Below are 18362 nucleotides of genomic sequence, written 5' to 3' on the forward strand. Positions count from 1 at the left end.
TGACGTATCATACTCCGCCGGTGTTTTTTCTTCATACATATATGTATATGTATAAAGTATTTGTTTCATAAGAATGAAGCGGAGAGTGAGAACGCGACTATTCTTTTTAGCTTGTGCATGATTTTTGTTATTTTTTTCTCACATATCATACAGGCCCTTGTTTTTTTAGACGCTGTGGTTGAGTATTATATATCTAGTCATTCTTTCTGTTACGAGTGGATTCGGAGAGATGATAAATACAAAAAATAACCCTGTCTATATATATGGAAAGAAATTTTCTTTTAAAATTACCGTTAAAATCACAGTAATCGTGGGACATTCGGCAATTCTTGATCCAGTTACAATTCTTTTAATAATTATTCACAAATACAATGTAAAAAATACAGAAAAATACCATTAATTTTTACTGTAGTATATCGGCAAAAAGTAATTACATTAAAAGTTATTTTTACTAATTTAATTTTTAAAATTACAGTAAAATCAAAAGATTTTACTTAATCTACTATAAAATTTACCGGTAAAATTTTTAGATAAAAATTTAAGAAAAAAAAAAAAGATTCATATTTTTGACGTGAAAAAAAATATCACAGATAATTATTAATTATTAATAATTAAATTTCTTATAAATGAATGAACGGATCGATAAAACATGATGGAAGAAGAGCTTTAACCGGCGCGCAAAAATAATCACCGGCGAAATTTCATAATGGAATTTCATAAACCACGGCAATAGATTATTGAAATAATTCAATATAACGGCAGTGACCACAAACCCTTTAGCATAAACACAGTTAGTATAAAATTGAATTATTCGTTCAACAAGCCAGCTGACTACGGTTGAAAATTAATAGTTTTGGCCGTACCCAGTAAAGAGGAAAAGCCAGAATGGCTGACCATGTGATATTGGATTGCCCGGTGGTCAAATGTCGAGAGTAGTTATATGGAGAGTCAGATAGTTTGGCAGCTCCAGTCTGGTTACCAATACGTTCGTCTCAGTTCATAGCTCTACAGGACTAATAGACTGTTTCGATTCGAACAAACTTTCCTAATAATTACACGTTTCTACGTTTACTTCGATAGAGAATATTGACATGAAAATAAAAACAAAAAGTTATTTGTTGAAATAACAAAAGACAGGATGACAGAAAAATATGTTGTCCTAACAAATGAGTTTACTTATGGTAATATATTGATCAGTTATATTAACAAAGTGAGCCTAGTTACACTAACAAATCAGTTTGTAACACCACTGAATCAATATGTTGTTTTAATAAAATCACTTTGGTGCTACAACAATATCTGTTTATTGTCACAACAAAATTATTTCGTTATTATAGCTAGATAATTTTATTATGATAAAAGAATTTATTTCTTTTTTCGACAAAATGAATTTGTTTTCGTCACTTTTTATGTAACTGATTTATGTTACTGCAACAAAATATTTTTTTTTTTAAATCAACAAAAATATTTGTAATCTCGGCAAAGTATAATTATAAATTATTCATGTTGATATAATTATAAATTTATAATTTGTACAGTTAGATTTTAATTATTTGATTGAGTTGAAAATTTTGCAATTTTGCGATCAAATTTCTGGAGCGTAAAAACGGAAGAGTAGTAAGTGAATAAATGAATGAATGAATCGATAAGATATACATTATTGAATTCATTCGGCTTCAGTAAATAGGAAAAATTCCTAGTTCATGTACAAACTACATTAGAAATTCTTTCACATTCACCTTGAATCAGGTATCGATGTACTTTTTGCGAGGCACGTATTGTAATTTGCATTAAACGAAATAGCAGAAAATAAAAAAAAAACGAGAGTAGATTCTTTTTCTGTAGTACTATCACGATTATTCGGAATAATTTTTTAAAGGATGAAATAAACGTTGAAAATTTATGTAAGTGAAAATATTGCTTTTTATTTTAATAACATTTTTTTTTTTCAATAGTTTTTAGTGAATTGTAAATATTTATATGTTGTGGAACAATTATAATATTAATAAAAGTAATTAGTATACGGTACTATATTTGTTATAATTAATAAGTTTAATGCCTAAAAAAAAAAAATTAAAAAAAAAAAGTCTTGGGTCCGTACTAAATCAGGGATCGAACCAAGACCTTCTTAATTACGCATCGAGCGCTCTAAATATTAAATAATTAGTCTTACAAATTCAAAATAATAACAAAAATAAAAGAAATTTTCTTATTAAAGACGCTTTACAGCATAAAGCATATGACAGTCCTTATATATCATTCAAAACGCATTTATAACATTAGCATAAATTTGTATGTACATACATAAATAAATTAATAAATGAAATATAAATAAATATGAATATCTAAGTGAATATTTAGCGTAAGGCGTTTCTACATTCGGTTGAATGCTAAAGTGTGAAGATGAAAGTTTCAAGATCTTGTTGAGTTTGGTTGGTTCCGATGCATACAAGTGAGTCCCGTTTACTCAGAAACGAGGAGAAGAAACGATTTAGCGTTGCCGTTCCGAGAAATGCAAAGCTCGCATAAAGTGCCAGAACCGTACTGAATTATAGAAGATTCACGTAGGCACGTCGAGCGTACGTGAACCAGACTAAGGAATCAAGGATACCTGTAGACTCCATATCCTCCTACATAAACATAGATACAAATACAGATACAGATATAGATACAGATACATAGCCTAAATTACGAGATAGATCAGAGTGAAGAGCCAAACAGAGAGTGTAAGCTATATGCCATAAGTTATATATTATATACCATATGCTAAGGGCGAAAGGGATGCGGGTATAACTTGCTTGCTTGGGTGCATAACACGTCTCTGTATAGAGCACAGCACCATCACCGACGCAACGTAATCGCGACGTGTATTCCACGGGGTGAATAGCCACGTCGGTATGTTTCTGGCCGTCTGCCAGCAACGGTAACTACTGGTACTACCACATTAATAGAGTTTTATTGTTATTTACTGTGACAATGGGTAAGCGTGTGCAAGCTTCGTCGCGTTATTAACGACTGCGGCCTGGTTACGTCCGCGCGTAAGTGACGAAGAGCCCACGAGGGGTAGTGTTGAGTCTACGATATAGGAAACTACTGTGTATTATGTACTGTATTCTGCACTGGCCTCTATACTATTATATATTATATATATTCTGAGCACTCACTGCAGAGCTGAGTACCTACCGTGTGGACAATATTGTACAGGCTGCTGTGAAACAATTTCGATAATTTTACAAGTTGTCTACGTCCCGAGAAAATTGATATCATTATCGTTATATGTGTTCCGTTCTATTTATTTATAAACAAATTTACTGCTCTTGATAACTTTGTTATGTATATTTACCCATCACTGCGACTCCCAACTTTGCTACATCTGATCGATTATTTTGTCTCGTTATAATTTATTCGTTGACTTTTTGAATTTTTTACCGACTGATGACAGCATTCAGGTAATTTATTTTCCGTAATTTAATTGAAAGTTTTAGACGTAATTATTAGCTATTGATGCATAAAATCTCAAATGAAAATTTGAGTTTTAAAATTTTTTAATATTTTTTTTTTTTTTTTTTTTTTTTTTTTTTTTTATTTAAAGTCGCATAAACTACTAAAATCATGAGCGACTTACTATTAACATGAGTGGAACTTTTGAGATTGGAACTCGTTTTAAACTTTTTTAGGCTCAGCAGAATAATACACTTAAATATTGAAAATATTCATTGGTATACGCCGGACTCGAACCCGGTCCAATGCATTTTGAAAAGCAAGGGCCGGAACCGATAGGCTACTGCGCGCATCTTTTTATTATTGTTAATTTGATGTTGGGAAAAAAAATTTCATTCAAAATTTTTAATATTGATATTGGGAAAAAATTTGTTTTATTCCGAATCAAACTTCATGTGGAAGTTGTTATGAATTCTGATACAGTTGCGAGTGTATAGGTTGAAATATTTATTTGTTTAATAAAATATTCTCCTGTGATCCTGCGATTTAATATCGCTGACCTTTTCCTGAATAAGAAATTATGGGTTTATATATTTTATTGGAAGTTAAAGTATGTAGGACGGGTATGCTTTGAATTGAGATAATTTAAAAAATTTTGGTAGGAAAAGTCACCTCATGCTTTTAGAGGAAAAAAAAAATTATACTTACTTAAATAATTGTTCATTTTTTTATTTTTTCAACAAATGTACGTCAAATAGTGTTTTATTAAAAAAAAAAAAAAATTTAGTTTTTTATTAAACTAAAGAAATAATGTTAAATAAAATCCTTAAAAAATAAAAAAAAAATTAAGAAATTAATTTTTCAAACTTAAATCTTTTCTGCGGAGATGATTTTGTGATCACAAGCCCTCCGCCGGGAATTTTAAAAACCACACATGATCGAAAAATAATTTATGGGCATATATGATTATGTCAGGCCTGAAGTGGACTTATCAAGTCATATCAGGACATATTAAGTCATATTATGTCAATTATATCCTAATATTCCTATCCATTGTCTGATTTTCATGTCCGACCATCCGTGGACATCTGAGGACATTTGAAAAATTATATATGAACATATCAGTAAATTTTTCACAGAAAATTAAAGCCTTGTCGTTGTGGTTTTTAAAAATGTTCAATTCTATTTTTTTTATATGGTAAAATTGATAATTTTTTATTCGTTTATATTTTTAAAAAATGTACTTTAATATTGAATAACATGAAAACTTTAATTAAATTTGAGGTTTTTATTTTATCATCAATTATTATCTATTAGTATTTTAATCGTTGTTGTAATCGTTTTCTCACGTAAAAAAATAGATAGTGTAAAATAAAATACTATCAAAAACTTCTATAAAATCAAAATACGGTGAAATGATAAACCCATAGAAATGTGGTATAGAAAATACGAGAAATAAGAGAAGAGATTCGCTGCATTTACTTCGATATAGTAATACTTGTATGACTACGTCCCTTTTCTTCTTTCATACAACATTTCTTGTCTACCTTACCTTCTGTATTTTGTTCCCGTTCTATCTCGTGTTATATCTGAGAGTAAGTTGCTACCGGGTATATAGTATGCGACACAGCCAGTAATGAAGAAAATTATTGTAGTGAATGCTTTTGCATGCTCACGGCAACTTTAAAATTTTCATTATTGTTGTTATTATTTTTATTAATATTATTATTATCATCGTTGTTATTATTATTTTCTTCAGTTTTCGCTTCACTCTTGCGTCTGAATCTCTTTTTCACTATTTTATATTCTTATATACATTATGCACATTGTACATGTGACTGTCTTGGTACATGTATGTGTACTGTATGCTACATACGTATTTCCTCTCGCGTATGCATAACTATTTTATGCTGATATTTTGCTGGATAATGCGACGTTTATTTATTCACATGCACACACTATACAGTGTCTTACCCGTAACTCATCTCTGTTAAAATTTTTTTCATTTTTTACAAGGGTACAACCAAATTAACAAATTGAGTACGTGTTACATTTTTTTCTGAGTAATAAATTATTTTTATGAAGACTAAATTGTAAAAGTGGATAAAATATTTCATTTTACAAGCTCGTGATATGAATAATTGGATTCTTTAATTTCAATTATTCTTCATACTTTGTAAGCTATAGATTAAACAAAATTTGTTTATATTATTTACTATGTATTAACAAAAAATATGTTTTGTTCACCATAAAAAAAAAAAAAACCAAAAAAGTATATGAAAAAAATTTTTTCTTCAAACTTGGCAATGTATAAGAGTAAAAAACTGATTGAAAAATGTTAAAAAAATTTTTTTCCAACATATACCCTTTTGACTTTAAGAAAAAAAATTTTAAAGCTAAAAGAGCGTGTATGAAAAAATAGTCAAAATACCTTCTAAAGACCTCAAAATGTCGAGATTTTACGAAAAATTTAACGGTAGTTAGACTTAAAACACTAACACATCCCAATTTTGAAAAATTTTTAATTTATTTAACGAGAACATGTAAATTTTATTTAAAATTTTTTCAATTAATTTCCATAAAATACAAAAAATTAAAAATTTTTTTAAATCAGACTTTGATATTATTTTGAGTCTGACTTTCAAAAATCAATTTTTCGTATCATATCTCAATGTTCTGTGATCCTTGGAAGCTATTTTGACAATTTTTCCATACTCGCGATTTGGCTATAAAAATTTTTTTTCGTCGAAAAAAAAAATTTTCTTGCGTTTTCAATCAAATTTTTACATTTATAAATTCCTACGTTGATTAGAGAAAAAGAAATTTTTTCTATACGCCCTTTTGACTCTGTATAACAATGAAATACTAATAATATTGAAGAATTACTTTTAATGTCATTTTTTTAGTTACTGTCATTCACAATTACATTATTTTCTTGAATTAACAATAAACAAATAATCACTTAAGCCACTAAGAAAACTAACAGAAAACAATCAGTTAACTTGTTTCTGTTTCAGAATATCAGCGCCTTTCCAAGCCGTAGCTGCGGTGTTAATTTTCTTGGGAACTTTCTCGGCGCTGATCGGGCACTGCCTGGCCGATCACAAGACCCTGATCGCTTGCGGGCTGTTTCTCCTCGGCGGTAAGTAAAGTAACAACCTCACTTCTGAGAATACTATATATATACTAGAAACAAAAGAACAACTGAATAAACCACCCGAGCAAACAAATAAAGAGTAAGAACCCTTGTATAGATTCCAGCCAAAAAAACGCACCAAAGAAAAGAAACTATGCTCTCTGGAGCCTCCAAGTGTTGAAAGGACAGAAAGTAAACGGGAAAGTTTATCGGGTTGCTGGTCACGTATCAAAAGCTCTCCATCTCCATCTTACTTTTTTTGTTACTCTTCAAGACGAAAAGTGTCGTTGTGTATCAGACCCGCTACTCACTTCCCCCATCTATCCAATAATGTGAGCTTGATCTTACCACTCTTTCTGCCACGAAAAGCACGTTAAACCACAAACCTTTTCATATATATACAGATATACTGACATGGCCCGTAATCTCACCTTATTTTCGGCTCTTCTCTATATAATCTAAGTAGTCCTTTATTTCTATTCACGAGAAAGGGCCTAATGTAAATGTGTAATGTATACACTTGAGGTTTCTTGCGTGGAACCACAAACGATGTACGTTTACTTTTATTACTTACTTTATTACTGATACCGATACCGCATATCAACCATTGAAATTGTTGACAAAAAAAATTGAAAAAAAAAAAAAAAAAAAAACCAAATATCTGTACTAATAGAAAGATTTATTAACTATTAGTAATTTTATTTGAAGACAATTATTCAATTTCAAGGTTTTCCTTAAATTTTATCTAGTCGACCAAAAAATAAATGAATTTTTTCGTAACTTTTAATGCAAAAATGGTAATAAATTTCAAGCTGCATTAAGTTCAATGATGAGAGTGAATTTAACGTCAATTTTTGAAGAAAATTTCTGTTTACATTGTAAAAAATGTCCTCATTAAAAAAAGTTATTTTATAAAAAGACAAGCAATATTTAATAGTAGTTGAACTCCTCGACTATCCGCAAACTCAATTCAACTATCCACTTTACTATAGTACGATTTTTTGTGCTCACAATCACTGATTTCATCCTCTCAAGTGCTCCCTCGATAGACAACACCGACTACTTTTATTCATTCAGAAGATACCAAGAATTCACAGAATCCGAGACCCAAGATTTCATTCTCTAGTTTTCAATGCATTGACTTTATCGTTTATCATCTTCTTTATCCGGGCCGAAGCATTGTATAGTGTATGGTCGAAAGTCATCCCAAAATGTCGTAGAATTAACTCTATATGATGTAAGCTAGGGTTTTGCAGGAATTATTTTGTGATACCCGGGATCTAGTGAATATTTGACGCCGAAATTTTCGAAGCGTTTTAGCATCGTTGAATTATTGATCTGAGAATAAATTTCAGTGTAAAAATGCTTAAAAAAAAAAAAAAAAAAAAAAAAAAACAATTAATTAATAATAAATTATTCGTCCTCGTACAAAAATAAAATATATGGTAAATCAATTTTTTTAATATAATTTATTTATAAAAAAAATCTTAATTAACATATCTATTTAAAAAAAATGAAAAATAATTTTTTTTCTCACACATAGCCTGATGGAACCAAATTAGGTCACATATGGTCACATTCCAAAATTTTTTCATCGCTATATTTGACATAAAGTTTGGAATATCTAAAAGTGCACGCCTCAGAATCTCATTTTCCATAATGAAATTGATTAAAAATACTTTTAAATCTTTCGCAACATTGTCCACCCAGAAAAGAAAAGGGATTGCGCATGTATTGTAAACGAACCTTATTTGCATAGATAGTAGGGTGGGTCAAAAAAATCGAATAATTTATTTTTGACTTTATACTCTGAAAAATAGGTTCGTAGACACCTAAAAAGAATTCTCTCCAAGTATAAGCTCTTAATTATAACGGGAAGGTCCTCCGCTTTGCGGGTTTCTATTTTTTTCGAATAATCAGATAAAAAAATTTATATCTCGCTTCCAACTGCTTGGAAAAATATTCCGTGGCATAGATTTTGTGAGAAATTGAATGCTTTACAAAAAAGGTCTCTTATGACTTTTTCAAAAACTCAACCGATTAAAAGATATTCATAGTTGAAGTTTGGCTATTTTAAGGAAAATATTCGTTTTTATTATGAATTTTATAAGTCGATGAAAAAAATTATTTCGGATTGCGGAACTCATGATTTTGTAGGAAATTTACTGCTCTACAAAAATGGTCTCTTATGATTTTTGATTAAGTGAAGCCGTTACGAGATATTCATCGTCAAACATTAACGAATATCAATATTTCCAGTTTTTGATCAATAATTCGATAAATTTTAATTTAAACTATGAGTTTCAGGAAAATTTACATAAATTTGAGTTTCGATCGATAAAGAAATGTTATAAACAATTTTTTTAATATTGTTTTCAGTCTTGAGCTTGTTTGATTGCATTAAAACAAGAAATTAGAGCATTTTTTTCGACATATAGCCAATGATTAGTTTAATTTGAAGTGAATGACATATTTCTTTGTCAAATTTAATATGAAAAGTATTGAATCAAGTGAGAAACAACCAGTATTTAACTTTTTTATAGATAAATTTTTTATTGAATTATCAATTGCAATATAATTGTCTATATTTTTAACATAACAGTACGCTATTACTATAAATAATTTCTTTTATTACAATTTGGGAATGTTTTTGATGTTCTTTGACAACTTGCAATAAGTACTGGAATTGTTCTTCATTTTTGTCAAGCATTGATTATATTCACTGACTAATGCAACAGCTCGCTCTGCTGAATCATTGACAACTTTTAGTTGTTGAAAGTATTCTTTATTTTCGAGATAACTCTCATTAGTAGGCCATAATTCAACATCGACATCAAGAAAGTCATACGGTAGATCGAAGATTTTGAAAAGATTTAATGACTTTTTAGACACAAAGTCACTCAGAGTTCTCTGCGCCAATGAATTCAAATCTTTTTAGCAATTACAAATCTTTTAGCTTTAGAATCTGTACCTTCACGAGTATTAACAGCTTCAACAATACTTTTTTTACTTCTAATGGAACGCCATCGTCAAACAGTGATAAAATGGCAAGTTCATCGCTCAAATACCATAAGTGCGAAATCATTTTTTCACACGTAGCTGAAGAAATCAAAGGATTGATATGTTTGTACTCCAATAAATTTTTCATAAACTGCAAGTCATGATAAGCAGCAGTTGTTGCAGAAGTTGATGAAAACCAAGCTTTTAAATACAATGTGACTATAAAAATACAGAAATGACGAAGACCATGCAATTCTTTCTGAGAGAGTTTGAATTCATCTCTGAATAGATACATTTTCAAACTATAAATGGCCTTAGCCATCCATCTAGCATGATGAACAGCACCAGGACGTTTGAAAGAAATCTTTTCTTGAGGCATTTCTCCAAGGAAAATCAATGATAATTCCAATAATTCTTTATCTAACTTATTATAACATTTCTTTATCGATCGAAACTCAAATTTATGTAAATTTTCCTGAAACTCATAGTTTAAGTTAAAATTTATCGAATTATTGATCAAAAACTGGAAATATTGATATTCGTTAATGTTTGACGATGAATATCTCGTAACGGCTTCACTTAATCAAAAATCATAAGAGACCATTTTTGTAGAGCAGTAAATTTCCTACAAAATCATGAGTTCCGCAATCCGAAATAATTTTTTTCATCGACTTATAAAATTCATAATAAAAACGAATATTTTCCTTAAAATAGCCAAACTTCAACTATGAATATCTTTTAATCGGTTGAGTTTTTGAAAAAGTCATAAGAGACCTTTTTTGTAAAGCATTCAATTTCTCACAAAATCTATGCCACGGAATATTTTTCCAAGCAGTTGGAAGCGAGATATAAATTTTTTTATCTGATTATTCGAAAAAAATAGAAACCCGCAAAGCGGAGGACCTTCCCGTTATAATTAAGAGCTTATACTTGGAGAGAATTCTTTTTAGGTGTCTACGAACCTATTTTTCAGAGTATAAAATCAAAAATAAATTATTCGATTTTTTTGACCCACCCTAATAGATAGAGATATACAAACTATAATTTATTGCTAATTATAAATAAACTACATTGAATTAGGTCGTCATCTTCGAAAGGATTTAGTTTTAAATCATACTGAAGCGTATAAAAAATAAATAGACTTGATCAGTTAAGTTTTTTGGCAGTTATCGTGACCCCGCCAGTTTCCTTACATACATTTGAATGCCGGACGTTCATGGAATAATTTTTTTTATTTATTTAAAAAGCAAAATGTCATAAGTGTTGAAACAAGAGTTTTTCCATGATATTAGTGTGTAAATATTGTTCTACAAGTGCGATAGAAAACAAATAAAGACAATTTTAGTTCAAGAAATCGCTTGATTTTTGTAAAGCGAGTGTAGAGCACAACCTGATCCGCTTTGCTTATGAGGCGCGCCATACGTCATTTTGTCATACTAGTCTTTGCTGTGTCTGATAATGAAAAATTTAAATAATGCCGTGAATTTCCTTCATTAAATAAAATACCTTAGCATGATAATAATTAAATTATTAAAAAAAAAAAAATAGTCCAAGTATCGCATGGACAGAATTTAAAAGAATTAAAAATATTTAAAACAGGTAAAGTATTTCAAAATATGAAAGGAATGGAAAAAAAAAAGGCAAGGACATTTTAGTTCTCTAAGAATGTACAGCAAAATGAAAACAAAAAGTAGAAGGAGAGCAATAATAAGTAAAGAAAAGAAAATAAAACAAGAAGAACGAAGAAGAGAGTCGACTTTTCTTACAGTAAGTCCACGAAGAAAACTAAAGCTAGAGAAAAGTGTTCACAAGTGTAACGAGGGAAAACGTCGCTAGAAAAGAAGTTTGAGTTTTCATCTAGTGTATATAGTTTAAAATTTTAATTTTTTGTCTTTTGCTTTATCCAAGAAATTCTTTTTTCCAGGTCCGCTGGAAAGAAGCTTGCGGTAATCAGTGTTGAATTCCCAAAGCGAATTCATTTAATTGAATTCTGCTGAGCGTATTAACGAGCAATGTGACCCTTGACCTCGGTTTGAACTACTCTTCATTTTTATATACTCTTCAGTTCTATACCATCCGGTCGATTCCTCTTAATCATTACTAACGGTTAATTATTCACCCGTAATTATGTGCCATTCCGCGTTCTCTCTGTACTCGGTACTTATCCATAAAAATCCGATTATACTTTTTTCTTAATTTAATTAATTCCGAGTCGCTTGTCAGCCGACGAATACAATTATTCTTAATTAAAAGCTTTTCGAACTCAAAAAAATAATGTCCGTGTCATTTTGACTTCTCCGAGCTCAAAAGTCTGATAGAACTTTAATATAACACTATTTTTTGAATATTCAAACCGCAATAACCTTTGAATGAATAAACCGATTTTGACGCAGTTGGCAGCATTCGACACAGTTTTTGAAGCTTCATAAAGAACCTTTAAGATTAAATTGATCGAACTAAGAATTTCGAAGTAATACTTTTCTAAAAAAAACACTTTTTTAGGTTTTCTTCCGACAACGATAACTCACGAACGAATCAACCGATTTTGACCGGGCTGAGAGCGATTAACGTGGTTTTTTGACGTTAAGAGCTGATTAGTTTTTGGAATTGATCGATAAAGCCGTTTAAAAGTTATTCCAAGAAAACAATATTTGAGAAAATTTTTTTTGTAGTTTTTTTGAGATTTCTTAAAATCTACTGGGTCAAATCGATTCAAATTGTATTCAAAATCTGAACCATGTAAAAATGTTATGGATCGGAGTGATTAGACCTCTAAATCTAAAAAACATGAATTCGAGACAAGAATTTCTTGAAGTAAGACTAGTTCTCTTCAAAATAATTTTCTTGAACCTAGAATATTTTTCTTGAATGAAGATAGTTGTTGTATCAGTGTATAATTAACCAACTCGGTTAAAATCCCACTGACTTTTATTTTAAATAAATACAACAAAACTTATCTACTTGCTTATCATTATTACTAATAAATAGAACCAATTAAGAAGACTTTAGAGAATAAAAAAAGAAAAATAATAAACCATTTATAAGCAACCTGTTTTAGTATTTGATCTCAATAGAGTAAATTACTGTAAAATTCTGAGCGTATTTTTAAATAAAGTTTTTTTTTTCAGAATGAGGATTTGTTATTTTAGTTCCTTGACTTTTAGATGTGATTAAAGGACTCCGGATGTCCAGGAAATATCTCGTTCAGCTCGTAATTGTGTGTCCGAGGAAAGAAAGTGACACAAAGAGATAGCTTAAGTCTCCTCCGGCGCAAGATATAGCGATAGACTGGAGCGAGTCGGTGCCGGCTTTTGGGGTGTGAGGGTACAAGAACGAGAGATGAGGGTTCGAGATATACGGAAGCAAGAGGGTGGGATAAAACTTGGCTTTGGATTAGTCTGATTTAGCCTCGGCGGTCTAAGGCCGCAGATTTCGTCTCTACTCTACTTACTACCACCTACGCCGAATGCCGAGGAATCTTTGCTCAACTCCTCTGCTCGTTCCTCCTGAATTTACTATCGTTATATCTATCGCTACCAGTGCTTTCTTTCCACCGAGCAAGTCCTTTCTTCTCGTCCTTTAAACTTATATATTATTTTTATCTTGCTTGGAAATCGCTACCGATAACTTCTTTATTTTCATCCACCGTGAATTTACACGGAGTTACTTTTTATTTTTATCACTTACACTTCTCTGCTACTAATACATACACTACTTATCAGCCATCTGTGTTCAGACAATACCAAATTATGTAATTATTTTATTTTGTTTTATTGTTGAGTAATTGCTTCATCTTCTCTGAAAGACCTTTTTATTTATTTTTATTTTTATTAAATTTTATTAACACAGTCAAAATTATTCAGCGTGAAAAGAATATTTGAATTCATATTAAACGATTTAAAGTATTGAATGCCGATGTGAAATCAAGTGGTTCATGTTCACAAAAAAAAAAAAGTCTATTCGTTCAGTTTATTTGACAAAAGTAAATAAAAAAACAAATATTGATGAATTCTGTAAATAAATAAAATTTTTTCATTAAAACTCAGCGTGGCATTTTTTAGATTTTCCGAAAACAGGCTTCAACATATTTTGTTCGGGTTATTGTGAAAGCACGACAAAGAGTAGAGCATTTTTTTCAATACACGCTTTCATCGTGATCACGATGAGTTTTCATTTAATTTCGAGAACACGGGTTTATTATTGTGAAAATTTTCTGTAATAATATACTCATTTTATTTATTTATTCGTTTAATGGTAAGTAAGGCTTCGTGATTTTTTGCTGCATCAAATAGAGGATTACGATTTATGATTAAGTCTTGTTTAACATAAAGTTATTGATATTTTACTGAAAATAAATTATTTTGTCCTCCTGAATACAAAATATTATTGAGCAAGTATTCTGACAGTCAAAATACGTATTTTTACTGTAAGTTTACTGGTATAATCCCCACACTGATAGAAAAAAAATTGAATTGACTTAAGAGCCAAACTCTTGAACCAAGAATACCATTTTGAAGAAAATGATTTTCTTGAGTCAAGAGAATAAATTCTTGAAGTAAGAAATTATTCTTGGTCTATGCCTACGAAGGGCAATTTTAATTCTCTGATTAACTATTGCAATCTATTATTGTTTTAGCGTAGGTCAAAAAAATTGTACACTCCAAATTTTCAGTGAATTTTTATAATTTCGAAATTTCCGAGTTGATTGAAGAAAATAACTTTTTTATCCGTTTTTTATTATGCAGAGCTAAAATAATAATTATCGGTACCTTCACCCTTCTGGCATTAGTAACGAAAAGTATGACATAGTCATAATGAAAATTGTTCAAAAAAAAAATTATTTTGATTCAATGTGAGATAATTTATTCCTGAGTCCATCTTGTATTGAGCATTATTAAACATAAAATGTAAAGTTTCTAAATAATGTATTAAATATCACGTACCAAAGTTTTTACCTTTTTACAACTTTATTGAATAAATATCAAACTACAGAATTAATTATTTCTAAAATAACCAAGAACTCGACTTTGTTATCGAACTTTTACTGGGGTAATTCAATATTTATGCTTCAGTTTCATTCAACATAGTAATCTGACACTGGTAATTAAAAATTCTGAACCTTTAAAACAGCTAATAAATGCTAAAATACTTCAGCTCCCCTTCGCGTGGAACCCAATCCGACTATTTAATATAAGTAGAAACAAAAAACGAGAAATTAATTAAAGTTATTTGATTTAGTTGCTGAGTAAATCTGTTCATGATAATTAAGTTTAAACTTGTGAGTCCTAGACAATTAAAACCTTCAGTAACTTGTTCATTTTATTTACTTCATAAATTGTAACTTTCCAGTCTCATCTCGGCTATTTTCTCTTCTATTTCTCTTCTCACTTCTTACAATGGAAAATTCTATTTATATAATTTAATAATGATGTAGAGTTGTAAAAATAGACTGTAGCTTATTTTTTTTAGTTTTATGATCATTGTAGAGATTTCACTTTTGTAACCAAGGGTTTAGGGTATCGTAAATTATAAGATTTAAGTAAGTACGTCGAACATGCTGTTTGCAGATGTTTTGACAGATAGGTAAGATTGCCGTAAGTAAAATTGTGAGAGTGAATTTTAAAAGTATTTTGGAAATGCGTGGGAACTTTAAGTTTAAGTTAGTTTTGCGCATTGTAAAAGTATGACTGAGTGGGATGAGAGGCCCAAGTAGTAGGTAGAGTAATTAAGAAAAAGGACTTGAGAAGATCGTCCTGAAGAACTATTCATTGTAGACAGACCTCTGTATTCTTTCCTAATAAACACAACACTTAAATTACCTGACCTGTGATATCCTTTTTAGATATTAACAACATCAATATCCTATCCAGTATTTCTGATACTACAATGATAATAATAATAATAATAATAGTAATAATATCTTTAGCCATTGGCTACTATACAAGCATTTACAATATTAATATATTTCAATTCAATTTATCACATTCGTTTCACAATCATTCAATAACAAATTTAGAAATAAAACATTTTTTTCAAATACTCTTTCAAATCCCATCTAAAATATTTTATTCTATTTTTATTCCTTCTCATATTCGGTAAAGTATTATTCCAGTTATAACCCGTATAAGTTATATATTTCTCAGTAATTTGCCTTGGTATTTTTATACGCTTTTTTTATTAGTTTCATCTGTATGTATGTTTGTTTGTCACCGACTGTTTTGGGCGTTATTTTGACCCACTTTAGACGGTCAGATTTAAACTTTGTAGATTTATCGAAAATCGATGACAATACACTAATTTGATAAGATTATTCTATTATTCAATTTGCACAATAGGATTTTTGTTAATATATATAAATTTTATCAATAGTCGAAAAAGCAGGAATTGATTTTAATTTTAATTTCCAATTTCTTTAAAAATTACCGTTAAGTGGTAATAAATAAAAAACTGCATTATTGTCATCAATAATAATACCTAAGTATTGCACATTTTTAACTTTAGAGAATATTTGATCACTGAGTAATAACAATAACTTATCGAGATTTTCTCAGCTACTGCATGTAGTGAAGTTATTCCTTGTCCTCTCTTATGCTGAGAAATAAAACTGGGCAACTCATAGTAGGTAGGGGCATGAATTCACGTTGCAACAGCGGTTTGAGCACGAACAAATGAGGAAAATTATCCTTAGAGGCTAAATGTAATAACATTTAACTGAGGCTCTCTACTCAAGCCGTGTAAAACTGGAACGATGCATTCCATATAATCATACTTAACCTGTGTAATACGTATCTAGGTAAGACCGATTCAGATGCTCAAAATTATAAATTGTTTGAGCATAATTGTAACTGTTTTGAAAGTGAGGCGATCACTGAGCTGTAGTTTCAACAACTTTTCTGTTCAACCAAATTTTATGTCTTCTATTTTCATAGAAGTTGTTTATAGATATAAATGTGTTTTATCTCTATCTACATTTGCTTTTATATCATACAAACTTTTTTGATAGAAATACTTTGTGCGCAAATATGAAATTAAACTGGATATAATTCGTGAATTTATTAACTCAGCTTGAATTTCATTCTATCGACCTTTAATTATGTTATATTATATCGTTTATTTTGTATTATATGATTATTTCGATAAAAATTTTCTGGGGCTTAATTAAAAAAAAGCCAAATTTTCTTTTGTTCTTCATTAAAATTTGATGTAATAGAATCAGATTCCAGTTTCCAAAACTGTCCTTTTTTTTGCTGTTCGATTACTGGTTGCAGAGATATTAACGGTTAAAGACGTAAGGGTCTCTTCGCAACAAATGGTCGTATCAAGATAAATAAAAAATGAAATTAAAGCTGAATAAACAGGCCATCTGCTCCATGAGGTCGCTTTGTCTGAAAAAATTTTTCCGAGCCCGTAGAGCGAAAAAAAAAATTCAAAAATTTGGAAAATTTTTTTTTGCTCTAATTCTTCGGATCATGTTAAAACCGTAATTCCTAAAAAATTTTGACCTCAAGATCTGAAAACTAGAGTCTCGAAGCTTTAAAATGCATCTTTCATTTTTTCGATACGAGCATTTTCCACTCAAATACAGCCCGTCAAAAATCTAAAAAAAATTTGCATTTTTTTTTATTCTCTTTATTTTTGTGAACAGTGTATATATTTTAAAGCGCTCTATGAAAATTTTCATCAATTACTCGCAGATTTCGTTCTACACTTCAGATTATTATTATTATTTTATAGTGCAATTTATAGTTGAAGTACCAATACAAAAACAAAAATATAAACTTATCGAATAACTTTTTACAAAAACGTTTTATTGAATATTTAAATTACACACTCGATTTTACATAAAATCAATATCTACCAAGACAGCAAAGCAGTCTATTGACTGTTTCTCCGGCATAATAAATATCTTCTCATCATCAAACATCAAATTATATTTATTTACATAATCAATTTACTTAAATTAAACTAAACTTTTTTTTCACTGTACATAAACAATTTCAAACTCCAATATTGTAACGCGTGGCTGTTTTGAGCAATCAGAAAACTAGATTAAATCGCTCTAAAATTATGTGACCCCACAAAAAAATATCTGCCCGCGACATTTTGATGATTGGTTAAATCTTTAGAGTTCATTTTCTTTTAACTTTTTTGCTATATCGATCCGCAAAAAATGTCGAGAGCGGAATATCTCCGAGAGCTCTTTATCTCAATGGATTTTTTTCGCAGAAATTTTATTTTTTCGCTTTTTTATTGAAAGATTTCTTGACAGAAAGTTTCGTTGGCATGGCGAGCTGAATGGGAAAATATGAGCAGCAGCGGGACGAGCAATTAGCGAGGGTCGATCACGTCAAAAAGCTATCGGACAAGACAGTCTCGGCAATAATGCCTGGAAGTCGAAATGCCGGTATGAATGCGCTGCTGATGGGCCAGGAGGTTAAGTGGCATCGAAGAGAAGTTATGCGGAGTATCAGAGAAGAGGGTGAGGGTCCTTGGGGCTTGCTCATGCTGGGGTGAGTTGAGGTGGAGGGAACTCTCGACAATTCGGTTCATACCGAGAAGTCATAGATATAGATATAGATATACACGAAGTACTTCGATGGGAAATGCTTAGTCAGTCGACATGAGAAATTATAGGACGGCTGGTACGATCCCCTGTAGACCGAGTTACGGGCCACACCTATCACCACTTCCGGACTCCTGTAGTGACAACCACAGTCGATTTTATCCTTGTCCTCAACTTTCTCATCACGTTGATGCCAATTATTTTGTTCAAGTTAATCAACCT

The 18362-nt window shown here is 30.3% G+C and overlaps 2 protein-coding genes across 3 annotated transcripts in view; one reads left to right on the plus strand and one right to left on the minus strand.

Moving 5' to 3' along the window:
- Positions 1 to 18362, plus strand: part of LOC141526937 (uncharacterized) — a 146091-nt gene that overhangs the window by 88705 nt on the left and 39024 nt on the right. For both annotated transcript variants that reach the window (XM_074242096.1, XM_074242097.1), the window contains exon 4: positions 6459 to 6583. In XM_074242096.1, coding sequence (XP_074098197.1) covers positions 6459 to 6583 — 125 coding nt within the window. The remainder of the gene's footprint in view (positions 1 to 6458; positions 6584 to 18362) is intronic.
- LOC141527339 (uncharacterized) lies at positions 7820 to 10156 on the minus strand. Its single transcript, XM_074242760.1, has 3 exons — positions 9549 to 10156; positions 9305 to 9487; positions 7820 to 7915 (listed from the first exon to the last, which is right to left on the minus strand). Exons 1-3 carry the CDS (start codon positions 9954 to 9956, stop codon positions 7820 to 7822), a joined length of 687 nt encoding a protein of 228 aa, XP_074098861.1. The 5' UTR covers positions 9957 to 10156.

The sequence above is a fragment of the Cotesia typhae genome, unplaced genomic scaffold (genome assembly GCF_013202065.1).
Source record: "Cotesia typhae breed Kobodo isofemale line unplaced genomic scaffold, CoteBio_Ctyphae contig_4, whole genome shotgun sequence".
NCBI classification, from domain to species: Eukaryota; Metazoa; Arthropoda; class Insecta; order Hymenoptera; family Braconidae; genus Cotesia; species Cotesia typhae.

Bases quoted from the DNA above. Each gene is read 5' to 3' on its own strand.
- LOC141527339 (XM_074242760.1), bottom strand. From the start codon at position 9,956: ATGCCTCAAGAAAAGATTTCTTTCAAACGTCCTGGTGCTGTTCATCAT. The intron at 9,488-9,548 runs GTACAGATTCTA...TCATTGGCGCAG, and splicing joins AGCTGTTAATACTCGTGAAG to AGAACTCTGAGTGACTTTGT. The intron at 7,916-9,304 runs GTCAGTGAATAT...ATTTATTCTCAG, and splicing joins CAGAGCGAGCTGTTGCATTA to ATCAATAATTCAACGATGCT.